This window comes from Emydura macquarii, unplaced genomic scaffold (genome assembly GCF_026122565.2).
Source record: "Emydura macquarii macquarii isolate MOO-44397 ecotype Brisbane River unplaced genomic scaffold, CSIRO-AGI_Emac_v2 contig_2768, whole genome shotgun sequence".
Lineage (NCBI taxonomy): Eukaryota > Metazoa > Chordata > Testudines > Chelidae > Emydura > Emydura macquarii.
In genome coordinates, this window is record NW_027132905.1 from 24,908,129 (window position 1) to 24,933,860 (window position 25,732).

At 43.1% G+C, this 25,732-nt stretch overlaps 1 protein-coding gene across 6 annotated transcripts in view; it reads left to right on the forward strand.

Moving 5' to 3' along the window:
* The window catches only part of SPDL1 (spindle apparatus coiled-coil protein 1), a 54,933-nt gene extending 32,185 nt beyond the window's left edge, over nucleotides 1-22,748 (forward strand). For 4 of the 6 annotated variants that reach the window (XM_067566674.1, XM_067566673.1, XM_067566675.1 and 1 more), the window contains exons 8-11: nucleotides 8,366-8,506; nucleotides 9,782-9,894; nucleotides 11,768-11,955; nucleotides 14,176-15,209. In XM_067566674.1, the coding sequence (XP_067422775.1) occupies nucleotides 8,366-8,506; nucleotides 9,782-9,894; nucleotides 11,768-11,955; nucleotides 14,176-14,723 (990 nt within the window). In that variant the 3' untranslated portion in view covers nucleotides 14,724-15,209. Of the gene's footprint in view, nucleotides 1-8,365; nucleotides 8,507-9,781; nucleotides 9,895-11,767; nucleotides 11,956-14,175; nucleotides 15,210-21,689 lie in introns of those variants that run through there. The other 2 variants (XM_067566677.1, XM_067566678.1) reach the window with 2 other exon arrangements.
* The last annotated feature ends 2,984 nt before the right edge of the window (nucleotides 22,749-25,732 follow it).

Below are 25,732 nucleotides of genomic sequence, written 5' to 3' on the forward strand. Positions count from 1 at the left end.
TCAGCTGTCAAAAAGACTTTCTGATACCTCACTACTATAAATATTAATTTTGACTAATTTTGGATTTTGGACACCTGATATCTGAATTTTTCATTTCTCACCAAAAATTAGTAAAAAGGAAAAAGTTACCTTTCATATTTATAGTTAGAAGTTAAGAGTAGTGACCGCCTCAATTCCCACTGATTTGTTTTCCTCAGTTGTTGTTACTTACCAATATTTGAAATGCCTTTTCTGACAAGCACTTCTGCTAAGATGGATTTATTTATTTCTTTGTCCTCCACACTTTTTTTTTTATCTCAGCCTTGTTGGTTCCTTTTCCTGATAAGTGTCCTCTCTACTCTGTTCTGCTTTGTAATGTTCTCCAGTTCTATCCTAATATTACTACATCTAACAGTTCTCAGTTGGATTAGCATTGAGTAGCTCTGGAAGAGGAAAACAGAATGTAACTGCATGCTTTGGGAGCATCCTACACTGTATGGATACCCACTGTTGTTCCCCTCCCCATAAATTCCAAATATATTAAGGACTAGCCTGTTCCTTCTGCGTCTTGTCTTGTAGTGGGAAGTTGATTTCCGTAACTATGCGTGATGTTGGGAATATTGCTTTTCACAGCCAATTCCTTCTCTTCCTTAGACTGGTAACCAGCATGGGGAGTACTACTGGGGTCATAGAATCTGACAGTGCAGATTGACTCTGCTTTAAAATGAAAGGTGTTGAAATGTGAGCTTTCTGCCTGCTGGGAGAAGTAAGGGTAGCATCACTCAGCAAAGGAGAGTTGGGACAGATGGTATTGGGTGGGTTAGGTGGAGAGTGAAGGAGTAGGAAGGAGAAAGAAGCAGAAATTTACCATCTCCTGTCTCTTTGAAATATTAAGAAGGAATATACTTGACTTCAGGGGCTTTAAAGGTTAATGTCCTTTTTATCCATCTGTATTTTACTTCTGGTAATGTATATGCTTTGGATACATTTTTTTATTCCTTTCCCTATCACTTCTATACAGTGTCCTTCAATATTAACTGTATATTAAATTGTTAAAGCTGTTTTTATTAAACCAGTGAAATGCAATTCATAATGCCTTTGCTGCAACATCACTTTCAGCCTGTGCTATGACATAGAGGAAATACACTGCAGTTCTGTGTTGCTTAGTTGTATGTTGCTTCTCTTTTATTGTACTTTAGTTTAATTGTTTTTTGTCTTCTGTGTTTAATGTGTGTACGTGGAGTCTTTTGAATGTAGAGGACACCTCACTTTATAGGTCCTGTAATGAAGGCTTTTTGGATGGTGCAGATGTTAAGTGAATGACACAAGTTAAATAACACAAAAAAAAAAACTTCAGATGAAAGCTTTGTTTGGATTTTTGTGCAGTTACTTTGAAAATCACTTCAAAAGCAAGTCAGTTAAATCCATGTTCTTGAATCCTCATTTAAAGGTGTCCTCTCTGTTTGGCTAAAACTGAAACCAGTCTGTGCCTTTTAATAGAAATGGGTATGGCAGATATTAAGCCTCACTCTTCAAACATGTGGGCTGTAAATGGAATTTTACTTGAATGTTGACTTCTCTCTCATGCTCATATGCATTCCAATTTAGGTGTGTGCATGCCCCGTGCACAGATTCCCGGAACCTTTTTCCCTAGCAAGCCCCGTAGGGCCAGCTCAGGCGCCCCCTGGAGTGCCGCGCCCATGTCGCGGTATAAAGGGCGCTGCTGGCCCCGTGGGCCCCCAGTTCCTTCTTTCCGCCTCTGACGGTTGCTGGAACTTCTTCCACTTGCCGTTGCAAGCAGCAGTCCCTAGCTAATTGCATCGATTAGAAGATTAGAGATCAGTTGTTTAGAAGAGACTATTGTTATTCAAAGACAAGGACAGTTAGTTGAAGCCACTGACTTTGTGTTCAAGGGCCCTTAGGGGTTTTTGACTGGAGCCATGCCTGGCTACGCGGGCTTCAAGAGCTGTTCCCTCTGTGCGAAGCATTTCCTGTTAGTGACCCCCACGATCGCTGCCTCCGTTGTCTCGGAGAGCAGCATCGAAAAGAGAAATGCAGGATCTGCAAGTCCTTTAAGCCCCGCACCCAGAAAGAACGGGATGCGAGGCTGAAGTCACTTCTCATGGAGGCTGCGCTCCGACTGGCGTCCGAGCCGTCCAGGTCACCGGCACCGAGTGTATGCTCGGTGCACAGCGCATCACCGGCACCGGCTGCGGCACTGAAGGCTTCGGTGCCGAAGATCAAGACTGCCGCACCGCCTCCAGAAAATCCTCCCATCCACAGAAGCAAGGGGAGGAGGAGGAGACACCCCAGCCACGTGCCGTGGAGGTTTCTCTGGCACCGGTGTCTCCTCATAGGGAGCCTCCCCCGACTCTAAAAGGTGAGGGAGTGCCTCTACAAGGACCGTCGACGCCAGAGGCGTTCGATGCAGCAAGGGTCCTCATGGCCTTGCCCATGCCTCCGTCCCTCCCTTGGCCGAGAGGTGCGGGACCGGCGTCTCGGGGCAAACCCGTGCTGGGTGGCCCCGGTGGGTGGAGGAACCAACGTTCTCAACCCTCACCCAGACGGTCACGGAGGGCGGAGAGCGCATCCCCTCCAAGCTCCAACTCTAGGTCGTCGAGTGCCGCGGCACCGGGGGCAGTCTAGAGGCACAAAAAGCGGGTGCTCGGCTGTCAGAGTTGACTCCAGCACCACCCAGGAATCGGACTCGATCCCTCTCTAGTGCGGAGAGGCACAGCGCCGTAGCAAGGTTTGGGAAACCCCCTCCAAGACGGCACCGACCACATCGGTACCGTCCTCTACCGTGGGGGCACCGGCACCGGGACTGTCAATGCTGCCAGATCCACCGGGGCAGCAGACTTCCCTGATGTGGTAGACGCCGTCCATGCCTCTGACTCCAGGGTTTCCGGAACCGACCCCACCGGTACCGCTGCCGACGGCACTGCCTCAGACAGCATCAGCGACACCGGCACCGCTCTACGCGACTCCAAACACGTCGGCACCATCGTACGCAGCACCGAGCCTATCGAGATCATCGACGCGTAGCCATAGAAGCCACCGCTCCCACTCCCGTGGCGGGAAACGCAGACATAAGCGGTCCGGCCGCAGACGAAGAAAATCCACTAGTTCGTCTAGTTGGCCTTCATCCAGGAGGCATCGTAGGCACCGGTGCTACTCTTCCTCCTCTTCACGGAGCCGCTCCCCGCAAAGGCGTCATAAGAGATGGTCTTGGGACTCGGGACGCAGGGATCACAAGGGGGATGCCGTGCAGTGCCTGTACCAGGGTGGCAGCAGGGACCTTGGCACTGGCCGTACTGGGGTCCGTGGGCAGCTCAGCAGGCTTGGCGCTGACTCGCTCCACTCCGGGGTGGTGCAGCCTCCCCCTCCACCTTCACAGTTGCCACCACCCATTCCCTCTGATGGGGAGTCAGACCCGGAGGAAGACCTATCTACAGGGCCTCTCCCCCGTCCTCCTCTTCATCCCCTGACGAAGGCACCTCCAGGGACCATAAGGCGCCCCTCTTTGATTTTAGGGCGCACCGAGAACTCCTTAAGCGGGTGGCTAATAACCTAGGGCTACCGCTTAAGGAGATGTCTGAGGAGGACAACCCATTGTTTGGCCCTTCAGGGTCCTCAGGCCCTTCACGGGTGGCCCTCCCCGTTCATGACAGGGTCATGAGTATTGCCAAGGCCCTATGGCAGACTCCTTCCTCTGTTCCTGCAACATCCAAGGGAATAGAGAGAAAATATTATGTACCTAAAGAGAATTTTGAATTTCTCTCTAGCCACCCAGCTCCTGGGACCCTGGTAGTCGATGCGGCGAATCAAAGGGATCGCCAGGGCGGCCAGGGGAGTACCCCTAAAGATAAGGAGGGGAGGAAATTGGATTTGTTTGGCCACAAGGTGTATTCCATGGGGGCACTACAATTCAGGGTGGCTAACCACCAGGCCCTCTTGGGCAAGTATAACCAGAATTTATAGGCCTCACTACAGCGGTTGGTTGCTGCCCTTCCCCCGGACCGGGCAGTGGACCTGGCCACAGTGGCACAGGAGGGAGAGGCCGTGGCCCAGGCGGCTTTGCAGGCGGCCAGTGATGCGGCCGACACCGCCAGCAGGGCAATGGCTTCGGCCATAGTTATGCGCCGCTGTTCTTGGCTACAGGCGTCGGGGTTGTCAGTGGAGGTCCAGCAGGCCATTCAGGACCTCCCCTTTGAGGAATCCGCCCTCTTTTCGGAGAGGACGGATGAGAAGTTGCATGCCCTCAAAGATTCTAGGTCCACCTTGAGGACCCTAGGGCTGTACACCCCTCAAGCAGCAAGACGCCAGTCTAGCCCACAGCCTCAGCGCCAGCCACCTCCCCCACCCAGGCCAGCCCCTAGACCCACTCAGCAGAGGAGGGGGCGAGACGGCTTTCGAGGGCCTAACCGCCGGGATCGGCAAGGCTCCTCAGCGCGGGCGCAGCAGGGGGGAAAAACCGGCGGCGCGAATGGTAATAAATGCTTTTGACAGCGATTATGAGGGTGGCGCTTTTTCCTTCCCCCTGGGTCATAACCAACCCTTCGCGAATAGGCTTCAGCCATTCTACCATGCTTGGGAGGCAATCACGACGGACCATTGGGTCCTGGGAGTCGTCCTCAGGGGATACGCCCTCCAGTTTACGGCTTCTCCTCCGGAGTCTCCTCCTACCCCGTCGAATATGGGGGACCTCACACACAAACAGCTCCTACTACAGGAGGTCCACTCTCTCCTAGAGCTTGGTGCGGTAGAGGAGGTTCCGCAGACAGAAAGGGCAAGAGGTTTCTACTCTAGATACTTCCTGATCCCCAAGGCCAAGGGGGGTCTGAGACCGATCTTGGACCTCCGTCGTCTGAATAAGTATATCAGACGGACTAGGTTCCGCATGGTATCCCTTGCCTCCATAATTCCGGCCCTAGTCCCGGGGGACTGGTACGCTGCCCTCGATTTAAAGGATGCTTATTTCCATATCTCCATTTTGCCGGGACATAGGAGGTTCTTGAGATTCAGGGTACAGGGAGGCCACTACCAATTCGCGGCACTACCCTTTGGCCTGTCCTCAGCCCCAAGAGTCTTCACTAACTGTATGGCGGTAGTGGCGGCCCACTTACACCGTAAGAGGGTTCAAATCTTCCCTTACTTTGATGACTGGCTCATCAAGGGTAGATCGTGTGAGCAGGTGCAGCACAGCCTGGAGCTGGTTTGCGCCACATGCACCAGACTGGGCCTTCTCATTAATGAGCAGAAGTCCACGCTCACCCCGGTGCAGCATATAGACTTTATAGGCGCCTCCCTGGATGCCATACAGGCCAGAGCGTTCCTACCTCGGCCGCGTTTTGAGGCAATGGGATCCCTGATCACAGACTTACAAACGTCTCCCATGACGACGTCTCCCATGACTCCCAGATGCTGTTTTACAGCTGTTGGGGCATATGGCAGCCTCCATGTATGTGGTGAGGCTGGCCCGCCTTAAGCTAAGGCCCTTACAAGCATGGCTAGCATCTATCTATGCGCCCTCTAGACACTCAGTGACTAAGGTGGTCACGGTTCCCCCACAGGTGCTGTCCTCCCTCAATTGGTGGAGGGATCCGAGAGAGGTGCTCAAGGGAGTTCCGTTCAGAGACCTGATTCCATCCGTGACCCTTATCACGGACGCCTCAGATATGGGATGGGGAGCCCACATCAGCGGAGGCCTGAGTACCCAAGGGTTATGGTCATCGGAGGAGAGAGCTCTACATATCAACGTCTGAGAGCTTAGAGCAGTCCGGTTGGCCTGTAAAACCTTCCTCAGATTCCTGAGGGGCGAGGGGGTTCTCACGGACAACACAGCAGCCATGTTCTACATGACAAGGCGGGGGGGGGGGGGGGGCGCTCCTCAGCCCTATGCCAGGAGGCTATGAGTCTGTGGGATTTTGCAGTGAGACACGATTTTCATATCTTTGCCTCTCACCTCCCGGGGATCAGGAACGACGAGGCAGACCGCTTAAGCAGGTCTTTTTCTCTCCGGCACGAGTGGTCGCTTCACCACGAGGTAGCGACTTCAATCTTCCGTGTGTGGGGCACTCCCTTTCTGGACCTCTTCGCATCCTCGCGCAACAAGAAGTGCCCGAGATACTGCTCATTCAGAGGTCGCGAGCTGGGCTCCCTGTCCGACGCGTTCTTAATAGAATGGTCGGAGTCTCTGATGTACGCCTTTCCCCCCCATCCCCTCTCCTCTCTCAAGTCCTCCTCAAGATCAAGAGGGACAGAGCGGATGTTATCTTGATTGCCCCAGCGTGGCCGAGGCAGTTTTGGTGCAGTACACTGCTCGACCTATCCATTGCCACCCGGTACAACTTGCTCTCCCAGGACCAGGGGCGCCTTCTGCACCCGGACCTGGACTCCCTCCATCTGACAGCTTGGAGACTCTCTGGCTGACGGAGGGTGAAAGGGCCTGTTCCTTGCAGGTCCAACAGATTCTACTTGGTAGTAGAAAACCCTCCACGCAGGTTACATACCGGGCAAAGTGGAGGCGCTTTACGACTTGGACGGAGACCAGGGGTATTATTCCTACCTGCTCTCCCATACAGGTGATTCTAGAATACCTTCTAAGTCTTAAACTCCAAGGCCTGGCCTTGGCCTCTTTGAAGATACACCTGGCGGCTATTTTGGCTTTTCACCAGCCGATGGAGGGACGGTCGTTTGTTTTCCCACCCCATGTCAGTTAGATTCCTGAAAGGAGTGGAGAGAGTGTTTCCACAGGTTCGAGACACCCCCCCCCCCCCCCTGGGATTTAAACCTGGTCCTCACCATGTTGACAGGACCCCCCTTTGAGCCCATGGCTACATGCTCCCTGCTCCTCCTCTCCTGGAAGGTAGCATTCCTGGTGGCCATTACTTTGGCCAGGAGGGTCTCTGAGTTAAGAGCACTAACTTCGGAGCCCCCCCATACTGTTTTTTATAAGGATAAGGTCAGGATGAGGCCCCACCCAGCTTTCCTTCCCAAGGTGGTGTCTCAATTCCACTGTAACCAAGATATTTTCCTCCGTGTTTTTCCCGAAACCACATGGTTTGGTTGAGGAACGGAGATGGCATTCGTTGGATGTCAGGCGGGCCCTGGCACGCTATGTGGAGAGAACCAGACCCTTCCGTAAATCGACACAGCTGTTTGTAGCAATGGCTGACGGGATGAAAGGCTCCCCCGTCTCCACCCAGCGAATCTCCTCTTGGATCACATCATGTATTAAGCTCTGTTACGAGCAAGCGAAAGTGCCATTACCTGGAGTGGTAACGGCACATTCGACCAGGGCACAGGCCTCTTCGGCTGCCTTCCTAGAGAACGTGCCACGGCAGGATATCTGTAGGGCAGCCACCTGGTCATCAGTTCATACGTTCATGACCCACTACGCCATTGTTCAACAGGCGAGAGAAGACGCAGCGGTTGGCAGGGCCGTGCTGAGCAGAGCCACTCGTCAGTGACTCCTACCCGCCTCCAAGGGTATGGCTACTTAATCACCTACATTGGAATGCATATGAGCAATCACTCGAAGAGAGAAAACAAGGTTACTTATCAGTAACTGTTGTTCTTCGAGATGTGTTGCTCATATCCATTCCAAACCCACCCGCTGTCGGAGTCGGCAGAAAGAAGGGACTGGGGGCCCGCGGGGCCAGCAGTGCCCTTTATACCGCGACATGGGCGCGGCACTCCAGGGGGTGCCTGAGCTGGCCCTGCGGGGCTTGCTAGGGAAAAAGGTTCCGGGAATCTGCACAGGGCGCGCACACACCTAAATTGGAATAGATATGAGCAACACATCTCGAAGAACAACAGTTACTGGTGAGTAACCTTGTTTTCTCTGGCTAAATGACCACACACGAGGCATCTTCTTGGATCTTCTTGGCTCCCTGTGTGTACTAGATGATTCCTTTTGTTAGTCAAATTCTTTCACTGCTTTATATTTTTTTGTTAGCCATACAAAACAAGTACAACTCAAAGCTTTCTTGTGTATAAACCCACACAATTGTTCATGAAGTTCTTGCTGATCTGTGGTCTTACAAAGGAGTTACTGAGTGTATAACTAGGCTTGGAAAAGATCACTAGATAATGCCTAATAAAAAGAGCTAGGACACTTGAAAGCCAGCACAGGATGAGTTGGACAGGCCAGCAGGTATTAAAAACCTTTGATTATGTAAAGGAGCATATTTAATATGATGACTGAGATAACGCAATGCCATTTCTGTACTTGTGGGAATGGAAAAGCATTAAAAAATAAATTGCAGTGAATATCAGCTGCTGAGTTAGGACTGTAGTCCCCCAAATTTTCTGGTTAAGGATATGAATTCTGACAGTTTGTCTTTGAATCTTAACATTTATATGGTTTTTGCTTGATGTTTAGCTACAAATAGCTACGCTGCTACAGATGAGAGGTTCTCAGGCGGAACTTGAGCAGCTAGAACGCTTGCAGTCTATGTTGGAACAAAAGAATGGTGAAATAGAAGATCTCCTAATGAAAGTGAGACAACTGGAGAAATTTAAGGTATGTATTTCACAAATTAAAAGTGTAAACTATTGTAATGTGGGACAAATAAGTTATGAAAAGAGGCTTTTAGTATAAACAAATCCTGTATAATCTCAATGGTGCTCACACTCTCTTATTTAGGTTGATAAGTCTCCATTTTGCAACTATTTGTGTACATCTTTTAAGTCCTAAAGAGTTACAGAACTCAGATTTTTAGTCTTGGATTTTAAGGCCAGAAGGGCCACTTAATCTGACAACCTACATGTCTCACACATCATTAAATTTCACCCCGTTGCACATGTATTGAGCCCAATAATTTGTTTGCTAAAGCATATCTTCCAGAAAGGCATCTAGTCTTGACTTGAAGAAATAGCTTCTTTCAGTAGCTAATCACCCTCATTGTTCAAAAATCTGTTTTATTTCTAATTTGAATTTGTCTGGCTTTAGCTTCCAGCTACTTGGTTCCTGTTATCCCTTTTCCCACTAAATTAGAGCCTTTTGGTACCCTACATCTTTCTCTCTATGAAGGTATTTATACACTGTAATCAAGTCATTCTCAGTCTTCTTGGTAAGCTAAACAGAGCTCTCTAAATCATTCACTGAGTCACTTTGTCTGGCCATTGAATAACTTTCATAGCTCTTCCCAACCTTCTTTTAGAAAAAGTGAAAAAATGTAGACACCAGAGTTGGCTGCAGTATTCTATTGTCTCAGCAGTGTCGTATACAGAGGTAAAATCACCTCTTCCCCCTCGTTTGCTCTTTTAAAATAAATGTATTTTGCTTTGTAAAAGCTAGCTGGTCACAGGTATTGGAGCTGGGATGCAGGTCCTTGCTTTGAGAAAGATGAGGGCTAAGAAGCTTGAGACCTGAGTGGGTGCCCTTACAGATTTCTAGATGGGGATCCGTGGTCCAGTTGATACCAAAACCTGTCAGTCGTCACAACAAGGAGACTTTTAAATTCTGTTTTTTATTAATCTACTGAATGTGGGGGTAGCTTACTCTATACTGGAAAAGGAGGGTACATTTTTAAGGCTTTTTGTGTACCTTCAAGACTGGAGGATTTTTTCCAGTTCTGGCTGCTTCTCTAAGACAAAATTTTGGATGAAAACACACACAAGAAATGTCTCTCTTGCTACCTCAAGCTTAAATCCCTTTATAAAGACTACCTAGCAGGTAGCTTTGTCTGCAACAATTATATTACAATTTTGATGGAACAGTGAAAAAAGTAGACTAGAACTAGTTCACTTTTGGAAAAACCACTGGTTGACAATTTTGAACTCTTCTTTGCATCAGAATTTATATGAGAACATGGAAGAATCAAAACCTTCTAGTAGCTGTTCAAGAGGTGGAGAATTTGAAGATGGCTATTATACGGATTTGCTTCAAATGAAACTTGAGAACTCAAAGTAAGTGTGGGGGGGATTAAAGCCTAGAAATAGAATTTAGCTATTTGTCTTACTATTGAAAAAAATACTCGTAATCTACATCAATTTACCGCTGTCAGTATTCTGCCATTTCTTCAAGGGCTTTTCCACAGGTATTCCGTTGTTGGTGTACATAGACCCCATGTGCTCAAGGTTGGAATCTTTTGGTCAGCAGTATCCTACCTGTACCAGTAGCATAAAGGAAAGAGTGGCCCCAGTAGCCCCTCAGTTACTTCTCACCACCTGTGGCTGAGAGATGGGAATTGTGTATAAATGCAGACACCCCCGTTTTTTAAGTTAGTTAGGTGTGTGTGTGGGTGTGTGTGTTTTTGCATACAGACAGGGTAGCTGCCTGTTGGTAAAGCTTGGAAGTTTTAACTTCCTTATTTTGTTTTGCTTTAATTTTCACCCCCCAGTACCAGGACTTTGGGAATGATCCACCCTAAGTCTTCTGGCTTTAAATATTGCCCCTTTTGCTAAGCAGTAGTTCCAATAAATGATGGATACATCTTTTGCCTCCTCTGTCTGGGGCATCCCATATCCGTGACAAATGTGTTCTGGTGCAGTCTTGAGATTTGAAGTTAACTGTCGCTAGTATAGAGGCTGGGGTATTGGATCGCTTCAGCACAGAGTGCTTCAACATTGGTCATTACAGAACTAGCCTCATTGGTACCATTCCCTTTAATGCTACCCAGTCTGTATTAAATGCACTGGTGCCAGGAATTTTGGCACCATCAACCTAGATGCTTTCCTGTCCTACACAGAGACTTATGGCATTGTCCCTTTATATTGAGAGAAGATGTAATAACGAGGTAGCTTCAAATCTGAGATGAGTCAGTCTCCTCTGCTCTCCACAGGGTTAAAGATCCCTTCCATGATATTGAAGCCCTTTATTTCATTGGTATAAAGTCGTGTGTCGTCGTTCCCCCGAGCTGGTGCCCACTAGGATCCCCTTTGCAGCCTAACATCCTGGTTTCAGCATGGTCCTCCTTTACAACTAGAATGCTTATTTTCATGCTTCATTGTTTCATCATCTTCATCTTTGTTTTAACCTTTTATCATCTTAAGTTTCTCTTTGTCCAGGAACTGAAACAAAACTACATTAATGATGTGATTGTGAAAGACATTGTCTGGATTACACTACGATACTAGGTTTCTTAGTTTTTATTGTCTTTGTTTTTGTTTCTGTAGGCCCTTGGCTTTACTTCTGCCTTTAACTGTATATAAATTTAAAATGTCATTGCCATCCCCCAGTCTGCAACTACATGTTACAGAATTTCCTCTTCAATTTGAAATAAGTGTTTATAAAATATTATTGATAACTTCCTTCTGGTTTGAAGTCCAGGTTTGATCATACAGAATAGCAGTAGTGTAGTCTTCTACAAAAACAACCCAATTTTGATACTGTAGGTAGAGGAGCAAAGCCTGGGCTTTAATGGAGTCATGGCAATTTAGAGCAACCAGAGATCTGTCCCCCAGTCTTCAGTGTTTAGCTCAAATGGATTTCTCTTAGTCCAAATATTGCAAATACAGGCTCCGAAGTTGAACACAAAACTAAATCGTATTTGCCCATGCATAGCTTACCACTTTTGGAGGGGAGGTTCTCAGACTACAGTTGATTGTATAATTTTCACTACAGGGTTACGTAACTACCCGTTCAAGTACCTTGTGTTTTTCATTAATTAAACTTCATTAAGTCTAGAAATGAAGAGACGTCAAAATTGCTGTTAATTGTTCTGGGGACAGAGGAGGAGGTTTGAGCAACCGAATCCTTCAGTTTTGAAAGCTCATTGTAAATTGTTGATTTATTTGATCCTTGTTTATTTCAAATCGGTTAACTCCTTTTCCTGCCTAGTAAAGAGACTGAAACTTTGAGAAGCGAGCTATCCTTACAAAGGATGAAAGCTTTGTACGAGAGCCAGAGGGTTCTGGAGGTAGAAAGGAAGCTTTTTGCCAATGAGAGGCACCTGCAGGTTTGCCAAAGTGAGAACATGAACTTGCGAGTTATGCTCGATGAGCTGAAAATGAAGTATGAACCTGAAGGTAAATATTTCTGATCACAAACACAGGTGAACAAAATTAACAATTTTTTTTGCTTTGACTAGCTTTTTGTTGAGATGTGAGTTTTCAACCAGCTAAAAAGATGTCTTTAAGCAGAATGTTTATGGTCAGATTGAACAAGTGATTTTTAAACATCCTGTTGTCTTAAAGTCTGTAAGCTGCTAAACAAAAGTCATTTTCAAAACTTGCTTTATTGAAATGAATATATTCAATTAGTATATTCACTCTTAATTTAACAAGTCTGTGAAATCTGTGTATGTGCATGTATGTCTATATACACGTGCTATAGCATTCTGAAACTAAAACATGGAAATTCACAACAAATAGTGAATGGAACTTCTGAAGCAGGATTAAAATTCTGGATGCTGATATTGTTACTAGTTCGACAGTTGACCTATGCATTACTCTAAGGAGGTCTGAGGCAGCTTAGATTTCTCTTTGAAAGTAAGGATTGACCATGTAACTTTTTTCCTTCATTAGAGAGCATCTGCCTCAGCCATGCATACAAAGCAGTGGCTTTGCACTCTAACTGTACCCATTATTATCCCAGCTTTTTAAAGACGAACTTTGTGTTGCAGCCCACCTTTACCCTTGCCACCAGAGCCCAAGTTGTAGCCTGAGCCACAACTTCAAAGGGTTGTCTATGCAGCTATTTTTAGAGCACTAGCCTGAGCCAGAATATGTCAACCCAGGATAGGAGGCTCACTGCGATGGGCTATATAGACATATCCACTAAGTACAAAATATTTTGTGGTGCTGTTTACTGAATGCATTTACCTGTTGAGCTCCTTCCTTTCTATATGTCCCCTCATGTACTCAATATGGCATAGTTGGGAAACAAAACCTTCTTCTCCACTAGAAAATGGTAGTGAGGTTGAATCTCTCTTGAATTCACAAAATCTTGTCAGAAAGGAGTATCTGCTGCTTCAGTCTGACGAGGACGCCATTCATACTCTAAGCCTTCTGACCTTTTCCCCACCATTGCTCAAACTGGGGAGAAGTCTGGATTCAGAATACCACAGAAGTTGCTTATTCTGAGTGACTTCTTCCAGAGTCTGCCTCCTTGATAGGTGCTACTATGTGGCCCTTTCAAAGCTGTGTGTACAGGCTAATTGTTCAGATGACACTTAATCCTACAATGGGGATTTCAAGGAGTCCCAGAGCCCAAAGGGAAATCAGCTATTTCAGGTCATCATACCTTCTGCAACGAGTACCTTGTAAAATTACAGCAGACAGTGACAGAAAACAGATATAATACAAATTCTTTCCTTGTATGGCTAATAAATTAAAGCTTTCAGTCAGTCTTTCAGGCAATGAGAAACTGAGGCATAGGCAAGAAGGATGCTTTCAGGTGACGGTTGAGAAAATGTAGAAGAGGCAACAAGTCTGGAAACTATAGATAATCTTCACAGTAGCAATGGTGAAATGATGAGGGGGTGGGGGCATAAGAATGAGTTGCTAGATGAGTTAAGCTTGTGGCAGCAAATCCATGACGGTCTTAAAAATTCCTTGGCTTCCAGTCACTTCAAAGTAGAAGTGCTTAAAGATGGATTGATATGGTCTTGCTTCTTCAAAATCATAAAAAAAAAAAATCAGCATTTTTGGAAGTATTGGAAAACCTTCGGGTAGGTAAGGTCACACTTGCCCACCTAGAACTGAAAATATGGCCCACATGAGCAGTTCTGCAAAGATAATAGACAGATACGTATTGAAACAAATGTGGAAGAAGTCCATGGACTTGGAGAAAGGAAACTAAAGGTAGAAAAATGGAATACTGTTTGAGGTAGCACCTTTTGCCTAAAAGAAGCACTTACCTTTTATTTAAGCAATTTATCTTCAGTAAGTTTTAGCTACCAGGCTAGCAGCCCAAACATCAGAAGAAGAATTAAAAAAAAAAAAAAAAAAAAATTTGTGTGCAGTTAGGTAAAAAGGGTTTGGTGAAAGTTTTAAAATGGAGATGAGAGAAGGGAAAACGGAGGTACCAATTATGTCTTTAAAAATTTGTTACTAGAGAGTCACTGTCTGATATCTCCATCAAGATGGAGGCTGTTAAAGAGCTTGGAATGGTCCACATTAAACAAATTTTCTCACCTAAATAACATTGAACCTATTTTGCTGGCTTAAGTAATTGTATGAACTCCTTAGTAATTGAAATAAACTTACATGTGTTTGTATACAAACATGATTGTCATTCTTCTCTAGAATTAATTAAAATCCCTAAAAGCATAAAAAGGAGGGAGAAGATTCCAGTGGATGTGACTTCTGGACCTGTAGATAGTAAAAATGCTACAGTAGAGGAAACTACTCACTTTCCATCTCAAAATATGGATGAAAGAAAGATATGTACCAAGAACTTGGAGCCAAGTGATGACTCTCAAAAAAAATATATACTTGTGGCAGCACCGCTGAACATCACTCCCTTTCCAGCAACACAACAAATAGCTGAACCTGAAAAGGACAGGAAAAGAGTTAAAATCAAAGAAGATAACACCAAAGGTTCAAAAGAAAGAAATGGAAATAACTCTGTAACTCCAGCTGCCTCAAGGTCAGTGTCATCCTGTGTGTATGCTCAAGGCAATCAGCACAGACCTGCATCTATTTTCTTTCGCTGCATGAACTATGCTATCCATTTCTTTATCTGTTTTCTCAGTGTTGCATGCAGTGTAATTCCTCAGTTCCGGCTGCCTACACTCAACTTTTCAAAACCTTTTAAAAAGACTAAAAAGATTGCTAATGAAAAAGACTTTTAGAATCATGAACCTGGATTGTGGGAATAACTGATATTTAAGGTTTCCTATTATTCAGAATATCAGTCTGTGAATTTGTATATCTTTAACTTAACTATGATAGATCAAATTTAATTTGCTTAGACTTCACCATGAGGGTTCTTTTCCTGATCAGTTTGAGGCTGCCATACAAAACAAACTGTGGCAGGTCTGCAGGTTTTGCATTCTAGGAATAGTACAAAAACTGGAGATTTAAGAAAAGTTTATATGTAGCCTAAAATTTGCACTTTACAATACATGTTTACCATTAGCTCTCAAATGTCTTTTTACTGTCCAAGATCATGTTTTAATGGACTATGTAATAATACAACTTTGTTTTGAAAACTAATATTTGTCAAAATTACCGAAACTTTAATCCCTTTACTCAAAATTTAAGTAATGATTAATAGAGACCTAGCACTGTGTACAGCACTCCAACTTTTTTGTCTTAGTAAAAGGAATGCTACTTTCTGTTGCTGGTGCTTTGTTTTCTGTTCAAGCTAATATTCTCATGTGGGAGCATGTGTGTGTGCGTATATAGAAATCATTTGAAGGCTAGTATGTATTTGAGCTATAATGACAGGTCAAAAGTTACATAAGTAAAATTAATGAGAAATCACTGGCTATCTCTAGTATTTCAGTTCAGGCTCTGCACACAATAGATTGTAGCCATTTTTTGGTTTCTTGAGAACATTGCTGAGTGAAGCCATTCTGGAAGGAGGATGGAATAAAATGTTAAGTGAAAAAAGCAAAGTTTCCTTTAAAAAGAGTTAATTTTCCATGAAGTGTCCAGAGGCCTGATTACTTTGTTCCCTTCCACGGTCTCATCTCTGTCTTTCAGTAGTATTGCAAGTAACTCCCAGTGGGGCAAGCTAGTTTGCCAGAAGAAAATGGCTACAGGAATGTGAGGCACTTCCTCTAACATTGACCCTATCTCCTTATAGTCCTGCTCAGAAAACTCCTTTTCCCCCCTCCTCACTTGTATCTGAAATGTTATTTTTTCTTCGGCTTCTATTGAGCATTGTTTATGCTGTCCCATAATGAATGGACTAGCTTTATATTGGAAACAATTATGATATTACAATCAAACATAACTGACTGTTTGAAGAAGTATGGAAATTAGATGCAGAACTATGCTGAATGAATGTTACAGTTATGAGGACAAAGTTAGGAAACGTCAGAAGTAAAGATTCCTGTGCAACCTCTGTTTTTGCTTCCTTGTGTAGATGTAATTAGAGGCAATCAAAATGGCAGGATCATAATATTTTTTGTGCAAAGCTCAAGCATCATTCACTGCACTTCATACCAACTATGTTTTGTATTTATGCTATCTAGAGAAGCTTCAAAATATAAATTTAGACAAGATCTGATTAATAATTAAGGGATGCATTAAGAAAGCGCAATAGGTAAGATACCATCATCAATAGGTTGGAAGAACTTGCTGGTTCCATTTTATTTAGTAGGTTACATAGACTGAGGGGGTAGTAAGAATTTGAATGAGGAAGGGGCAGTGGCTTGAGAAGGCGAGGCTCCTGAAAGCACTACATGTATGCTGCAGTATGGAAAAGGGCTTGGGTGAGAAGTTGATCAAGGCAGCCTTAAGTCTGTCATGAGAAGAATAGAGGGGGAATATGGTAAGACAAAATCAGGTAATAGACAGGGAAGAGTAGGGGAGACTTAAATGCAAAAAGATTATGCTTAGTACTGCTATTTGTTGGCATGAGTTACTAGAGTACCTTTTTAATGGGTGAGAGTGGGACTTAATAACTGAAACTAAACTGTGACAATTGTCTGTTTCAACAAGTGTGGAAAATGCCACAAAGGTTCAGTTAAGTGTACATACAACTTGGAAGAAATAGAAGGAACTTCAAGGTAATTATTGGATGCACACTTTTGGCTTGTGTGGTGTAATTCATATACCGAAAGTTTTGTTTTGGTGGGGGAGCACAATTCTTGAGCTTCTAATATAGTTAGAGTAGAATCTATCCCCTCCCAAACAGTTTTATGAACTTATTGTCCAACTGATTTTAAGTAGATGGAGCCACAAGTATTGATCTTTATCTAGGAGAAAGGTGAGGAGGAATGAGCAGGAATGTCAGAATAAATTGGGAAGGCCTGAGAGGGCCAAACTGGTAGTTTAATGATGGCTTTTGGAGCATCAGGCCTTGTTTGGGACCCTCTTGCCTTCCCTAGAGGGGAAGGAAGCACTTAAAGCTGGATGTGAAAGAGGTGCCCAAGTATGGCTAACTGATGAAGCAGCATCAGCAGGCTCTGGAGAAAGTAACATCGGTAATTCATTGGTTAATGGAAGGCAGTTAAAATGTGTAGCATTTCTGACCGTGAAAAGGTGGATTAAAGTAGTAAGCTGTGTAAGGGAGGTTAAAGCCAAGGAGGAAAGTGTCTGGAGGGTTTGGGGAAGTAAAGGAGGGGGAGAAGACTAAATAAAACTAAGCACAATTTTTATTTCACAGGAAAACTATATTCTCTTGCATTTCTCTTTGTTGGCCTTGATAGCAGGTAGATATAGAAAAGGAAGAAAAAAAAAAAAATCAAAGCTCTAGGACTCATGATCTCTCTAGTATTACATAAAAGGTGGTTTGGTTCTCCTGAGTTTTCCTTTTCCCAAGAGGAAAGCATCCGGACTCAACTATTCTAATTTCATTTAATACTTCATTTTGGATTACCCTGATTTTTGCCCCCTGCACTCTGTAGTGCAGACTCAGGAGAGAACAGCAAGGCTTCTCAATCAGCCCCTCCTTTTATGAGGCAGTTTTGGCACCTCAGTCAAGGGCATAATTGTCTAGTTCACTGGATTCCCTGTTGTGAATTTTTTCCCCCTTTGAAGATCAACTGTCACACTACTTACCTACCTGGGAACTCCTTATCTAAGATAAATGGATACTGGAATCGTCAGAGTAGATTACTCTATCCCCCTCAACTCTACCCCCTCCATCCATTTCATCCCTACTCGCTTTACAGAGACCCCTCTCATGAAAGGCTTTTAAGGCAAGAGGTCCTATCCCTCCTTCTTCTGAGGGCAATAAAGCTGCTGCTTAGGGTGCTTGCTCATGTCTGTTCCATGTCATGTCAGGTGTGTATGCGTCACATGCACCAGATCTTTTTGGTAGTGGCAGCTCACCTCTGTCGATGAGGAGTCTTGGTATACCCATATTTGGATAACTGGTTGATCAAGGGGATTGATCACATCGAGAGGTTTAGTCAGCTAAGACCAAGGTGTTAATCTTGTTCCAGTTGCAAGGAGTTCATAGCAATCACACAATCTATATTAATGCAATACAAAACATAAACTTCATAGGAATGATTTTGAATTCCATCACAGCAAGAGTCTACCTACTCAGCAAGATTGTTCACCCTATCCAGCCTAATCTTGGTGCTGCAGTTCAGTCTACAAATGACCATGAGGGTTTATTTTCAGCTTTTGGTTACATGTCCGCCTTTACATTCATGACTCCCTACATGAGACTACTCCTCAGATGTTAAGAACAGTACATATCCCAAACAGATACAACCCCTCCAAATCAGCCACAGTGCCTCAAAAGGTGTTGGATTCTTTGACATGGTAGATGAATTTACAAAGGGTCTGTGTGGGAATCCCATTCTTGCATCCCACACTTCAAAGGTCCTCACAAAAGATGCCTATTTGTTAAGATAGGGAGCGCACTTGCAGGGAAATACAGCTCCAGGCACATGGTCTCTGCAAGAGTTAATGCTTCACATCAACTTTCTGGAGCTGAGAGCATTTTGATATGCTTGCCAAAACTTCTTCCTCGATTTACAAGGCTACTTGGTCAGAGTAAAACTTGATAACGGATTGTCTTGTAAAACTTGTAATGTATTACATCAACTGCCAAGGCAGAGTAAGATCCCAATCATTACGTGTAGAGTTGCTAAGACCTTTGAACTGGCAATCTCCTATTGAACGGATATATTAGTGGTCTATCTACCAGGCCTTCAGATTACAATCACTCATTCCCCAGGGAGACGCTTCTGGCAAGACTATGAATGGCAGCTCAAAGACTGTTGTTTGCAGCATCTGTCAGACCTGAGGTCTACCACAAATAGATTTCTTTGCCACCCTGAACAACTCCGAAAGTCCCGTTTTTGCTCTGGGAAAAGTTATAGCCTCAGTTCTAGGAGAGATGCACTGATTAAACTCCATGGCCTCGTGCCCTGCTTTATGCTTGCTTACTGAGACCATTAATCTTCGAAACTGTTCTCAAGCTACAAGCGGAAAAAGTGAGAGCCATTCTCATAGCACCAGCTTGGCCAAGACAGGTGTGGTACTTATACTTCATCCATTTCTCAGAGGCGGCACCCTTGCGACTTTCTACCACAGAGAACCGATTGACACAGAACTCAGGATCCCTCATCCACCACAACCCTTCTTCTCTAATCCTTATGCCATGGCTCCTGAATGGCTCTTAACCATTGAATTGACCTGTTTGGATGCAGTTCAATCAATTCTTCTGTCCAGTAGAAAACCCTGTATCTGCAAGACCCCTGGAAAAGTTTTCATTCTGGGTGCTATCTTCCATCTTCCTAAGCCTAAGAAGTTCTGCTTCGCAAGATGCTGGGCTGCTTACTGGAATTAAAAGTGAGAGGTCTATTGATGAGCTCTATTAGGATACATTTGACTGCTATCTCAGCTTTCCAGTCACCCGTCTAGGGGTTCTTGGTTTTTGCCCACCTTATCACAACCAGATTTTTCAAAAGTGTATACAGTTTGTCTTCTATCTGAGACCCAATCCCCATAGGGGTACCTCAACCTGGTTGTTAATGCACTAAGAAGATCTCCCTTTGAACTGAGGGCAACCTCCGTGCCTCTAGAAAGGAATCAAGCCTTCATGACTGGATTTTAGACAGACCCTTGCCTTCTATTTAGACAGGACTAAATCTTAGGATATTTGTATCATTTGTAGAAAGAATGATGGGCCAACCTATTTCTATGCAGCAGTTGTCTAGGTGAATTCCGGGTTTTATTTTGACCTGTTATGAAAGACCTGGGTTACAGCTCGCCCCTGAACAACAGGACATTCTACTAGAGTTGAGTCCACATCTATGACTCCATTAAAACATATTCCCATAGTAAAAAATCTGCAGCACTGGAAGTTGGTCTTCTCTTCAGACCTTTGCCGAATGTTACACCATTTTATCTGCTTCCAGGGATGATCCTGCATTTGGTGATGCAGCTCTCTGAACAGTTACTGACTTACCTTCCCAGTATCCCATCACCTCTTTGAATTACTGCTTGGGGTTCTCCTACAGGGGAGCACCCAGAGGTGCATATACTTGGAGGAGGAGAGGTTACTTAGCTTACAGTAACTTGAGATCTTCAAGATGTTTTTGTCCCTTTGGGAGTTCCACTTCCCTCCTTCCCTTCTGCTGTGGAGTCTGTCTTCACAGCTGATAAGGAATTGAGTGGTGGTAGGACTCTCACCTCCCTATAGTCACTCATTTGGATCACAAGGCATTCTGTGCAGGCATGGCCTGCATGCTCTAATTTGTAGTTTCCGATCAATAGTGCATGGTGCATATATCCTATGGTGGGAGAAAAACCCCCTTAAAGACCTCGAGTTACTGTAAGGTAAGTAACCTCTCCTTTGTTCACTTGAAAAGATTACACAGGGACCCTAGCTCTTGGCCTGCAGTTTTGAGGCCTGCTGGAGATGAGAAGCGAGTGCTTTCAGAGACTTGTGTGCAGCATACCACAACTGGTAAGAATTTCATGCCTTTATATTTGGTGTGAAAACTAAGTGGTGGGATGTTTTGCAGATAGATGGAATCGGGGTCAAGACTCTAGAAGTCGTCAGGTCCATGTTCCAACAAAGTTTCCCAAGTCCTCAGAATTAGACTTCCTTAACCAAATGTGTGCATCTTATATTGTTCCTCTCTTTCCATGACAAGTCATCTCTGGCACCTGCAGCACTTGCTTACGTGGAAAAATAATAGGAAAACCATTTGCATTGAAAATGGCTATATAACAGCAGTAAATGAACCTGCACCATATGACAGGCAAGACCTATTAGAGAATAATTGAACAATTACTTATGTATGCTGGAAATAGATTACAAACAATATGATTCAACAGATTCAATCTCCATGACATGTCAGATGTACCAATAATTGATAAGCTTGTAAAAATCATTTATAATCAATTTAGCTTAGTTAATATTATACTGTTTGAAAACTTGTTTAGTTGTAGCTTGTATTCTGAAAACCTGTGTATTAACTGACGTCTTAAATCACTATACAACAGCCAACATTTTTTTCTTTTTTGAATACAATCAGATTAAAAACATGGTTTTGGCAAATTATGATAAACTTTGAGCCCAAGTAAGTGAATAAAAACTGATTGAGCTTTTAAGGTGTTCATGACCATTTGGACAGAGGCTACTGTACCAGAGAGCCTGGATGGAAATGGTTTGCACTGAGCTTGGGCCTATATTTTTGTGTTACTAATACAAAAGTTGAATTGTAACTTTGCCACTTTATGATCATATGTAATGTGTTAATCAGGAACTAATAAGCAGCTTTCTCTTGGAACTTGTGCTTTTGTGTGTGACTTGTGTTCATTTTTTGTTCTATGCATAGTATGATAACATTGTTTCAAGTCCTGATAACAACCAGTTTACCATCTTTTAATCATCAATCTCAAACTGGTTCAGTAGATCAAACAAATTGGAAACCAATACACTTTTCTAAGTGGCAAAATAAAGATGGAGAACATTACTATGAGAATTCAAAACAGTTTTGGTTTTTTATATTTTCAGATCTTGTAAAAATACTAACTGATCCTACATTCTCTTGCGGATAGGGTGATTGGTATTCCATTTGGCTTCTTGATCTAAGTTAAATGGGACTCTCAGCCTTGATTTTTTTTTTTTTTTTTTTAAATTTAATATGTATTTAGAATGGCTGCTTTGCCTGTAGGTTAACTGCTGGATCCAGACTTGAAACTGTGGAAAATGAAGATATGAGTGAAAAAACAATCAAGCCTCAGAAGAAAATACGAAAGAAAACATACACTACATTATATGTATCTTCTAAACCAACTCCTGAAACACAATGTCCACAGCAATAAAACTCATTTTTCTAGAGGAAATCTGGAAACTTACTCTTGCCTTAAAGACTCTGTTGTGCAGCAATGAATATATAATGTACCATTTTTAATGTATGTACACTTTGAGTTTTCAGAAGCTTTCTGTTTCATGAATGATTATTTATATTATGGTTTTCATCATCCAGACCTGGTTAACCTCAGAAGTGCCACAAAAATAAATTCTTTGGTAATTTGACCCAAAATATCTCATCCTGTATTTTAGTTAAGACCCTAATCATTCATTGCCTTAGATTTCCATAAGTGTAGCTCAGTTCAGAATGATTAGAGTTTACTGTGGGTCCTCTGAAGTTATATAATCATGACAGATGTAAACTGAGTAGGACTGCATATTTCTCTAGTGATTAAAATACCGTGACTCTAGAAGAAATGAAGGGAAGATAGATAGAGAGAGAGCAATAAATACCAATGTTAAATTCTTAAAGGTGGCGGGTTTTTTTTTTTAAATGGGCAACTTCCAAAGCAATATTTTTCCCCTTAGTGTAGCAATTTCTGATTTTTCAGAACACCCTGTATACATGAATCCTAGATTTAGCACCTTCTTTAGAAGTCCTATTACGGTGAGGTGCATTTGAAGTTCTAGAAATTTCCTTGTAAATGTACCTGTAGTTAAAATAAACCTTGCTTTTTACTCCTTTCTAAGATGCTGATAAATGTTGCATTGTATGATAAAGTGCTTATTTTTCCTAATTGTAGTAAATGAAAACATTTTCAGGGAATCTTTTTGTAATATTCTGTATATTAAAAACTATTGACAATACTAAAAGTTTAATGCGCTTAATGTAATTACTACTTTCTGTTAATCTTGTTTGTAGAATACAAAACACGTAAGCTTCCTCTAACAATCAATAAATGGCTTATTGCAACTCTCACTTTGTACTTGGAATAAATGTGCAGGTTAATTCTAATGGATGTTGATGTTCCCAGTTAAGACTTCTAAACTACTTAATGAAATTTGAAGTATGATAGTTGCTAAAATTGCTCTGGTTCCCCCTAGTGGCTAAATCAGCCCATTCAAGTTCTTGCCCATAGCTTTCATATCTAAGATTTCTGAAAGTCTTAGTTGGGAAATGATTCCAGAAGTTTTTACCCACTGGAAAACTTGTTGGGTAAGTCTTTAGGCACTTGTGCCTTGATTTATTTTCCCAACAGGTGGAGTTCCCTTTAAACTTTCATTGAAAACTCTGTGTGCCACACAGGAAACCTGAACACTCCTAAATGTGGCTGCCTGAACTTAGGCTCTTAAATATGTGCTCAGCACTTAAATCAAAGTGGATCCAAGTTTGTGTTAGTAGCAGGTAATCAAGTTTCTAGAAAAACGAGGTGACTGAAATCAAAGTTAAACTTATTACACAGCATGAGTCTTAGCCAGCGGAACATTGCTATTGATGTACAATCCTGTTGTACTTTCATCAGTTCAGCTGATATTTTTTTTTTAACTTGTACTGTACTATGGGCCTCCTGTTTTAAAATAAAATTAAAAAGTCATTCTTACCTTGTGTTGGAGCTGGCCTTGCCTGGACACTGATCAGGCTATTGGTATCCCACCACACTGGCCTTATGATTTTAATCTTCCCTTGAGTTGGGTAGGCTGCATTCCTGTCCTTTTTTCCTTGGTCTCCAGGTGCGCATCCTGGCCACAGGCTGTTATCCTTTCACAGAAATGGGACCATGTGGCCCAGCTCCCCTAACCCCGAGCATCAGTGCTAATTCCCTAGTAGCTTCACCATGTCCTTTACCAGACCTCCAACCTAGTGGGTGCTCTAGGTTTACAGTTCACCTCTTCAGTGACATGTAATAAGCATAGAACATACACACACACACTGGTTTTGCAATGGTTTCCAGGCACAATTACGTTAGATTGAGACAAAAATAATAAAATCCTACATTCTTTTCACCGTCTGTTTCCTCACCCTTTGGGAGCTTTCTATGGTCTTAAGTCCAAGTCCTTTTTGTTGTCCAGGATCCTTCTGAAGCTTATAGCTTTTTTGAATGTCTTTATTTTACAGTCAGATTCCTTTGCTCTTGGCTGGTTCCACAGTTAAAAACACTTCCCTATGACCTTTGTTCCTCTCACTTTGCCCTATGAATCCCTTGAGTTTATAAATTCTAACACTAATGCCTGGCTCCGATGTTCTGCCTCTGAGGAAATTCCAGTGCTCCAAACCCTATCACCCTACAGAAAAGTTAAAGAAATGAGCTTCTGAAGTCCTGCAACCTTTCTCTTGTTCCAAGGTGGTTGGATTCAAATGGAACTTGTTCAGGTTAACTCCATTGTCATACTTGAATTTCAATCCAAAATGGTGGTAGACCATCAGAAGGCAACAAGCCCCACATTGAAAATGGAGTTCACCATCTTGTACAAACACACAGTCCCTGGTATCGAACAGAATTTGTAAGCTATATATAGATTCCCCAAAGTATCATTATGTGCACTTGAACAATGGCTCAGGGTAGCTTCTTAAAATTAAATTCATACTATGGGCTTAGATCAGTGCTTCTCAATTGATGTTCCGCGGGAACACTGTTGGGGTTCCGCGAGCAGCTGTTCTCCGCGCTGCAGAGAGCAGTTGTTCTCCGTGCCGCCGAAAAAGGGAAGATGTCCCAGATTTTCCAGTGGAGGGTATCCAGTGTAAGTGTAAATTAAGTGTAATTTAATTGAGAAATGCTGACCTTTGCTTATTTCAACATTTGAAGACTGTTAAGAGTTTGGGGGGGTTCCGCAATTATTTATGGAGTTCGAAGGGGTTCCGTGGCTAAATTTAATTGAGAAACACTGGGCTAGATCATCTTTCTATGGGTGATAAGGATGAAAATCTGACCAGACTTTCAGACATAGCAATGCAGAGTATATTGGGCACAAAGACCGATGTATTGGCAAAGCTGTTCTGTTAAGTTTGCATTCACATCACTTGCATGAGTACTAAATCTATACAAAGTATCATACATTTACTCTTAAAATCTTAAATTTAAAGTTTATAATTAACTTGAAGTGGCTGTAAGTACTTAGTCCCTACAACCCCTTCCCACCATTGTGTACTATTTTAATGCTATTCTATTTTTAAATTTTTGAGCCACTAATATTTGGAGACCCATAGAGCTTAGCAGGTAAGTGGTAGCAAAGAAGGTAAGTGCATCTCTGATCTTACATTTGATTGCAGTAAAGGGGTGACTTGAGCTCACATCAACCTGCTTTTCTTGATCTTGTACATGAAAACTGTCCATGTTTTTCACCAAAGGAAATATTGACAACTTTTAGTTTTGAGTCTCAAGAGTTCATCCATGTAAAACCTGAGTTTTTTTTCTGAGGTTTTGCTTTCTAAAAGAATCCAAAATTCAATTCAGGAATATTAAAATATTTTGTTAAATAAGCAAGTATAAAATCAAAGGTAGACATACTTTAGACTAGAATTAATAAAAATATCATGAAGCAGGCAATACATTTGAGTTGTAAAGTAAGAATTTCTTGGATGTTGTACAGCAGGAATTAACAGCCTTCCAGTTGTAAAGCTATGTCTCTGCTTTAGTTCAGTCTTGTCCATAAAAGACTAAATAAGTACAGGTTTTTATTGTCCTAAACCCTACTTTCATATTTGGGGACATGGCATCTAACTGTTCGTAGAAAATGTGATTTTAAAATGACTTGCGTAGCAGTCTATGCATATAAAAATATTGGGTCACAGTGTTTTTATTTGTCCATTCAAATACCCAAATCTTACGCAGAGAAATTTGATAGCCCCCAGAGAAGTGTGACACTTGCAAGGGGTTCCTTTTGTCTCCTATGATTCTTGAATGAATATAGTTGAGACTGATCCCAATATGTACCAAGGCATGTAAACCTTGGCAGGCAAAGCTG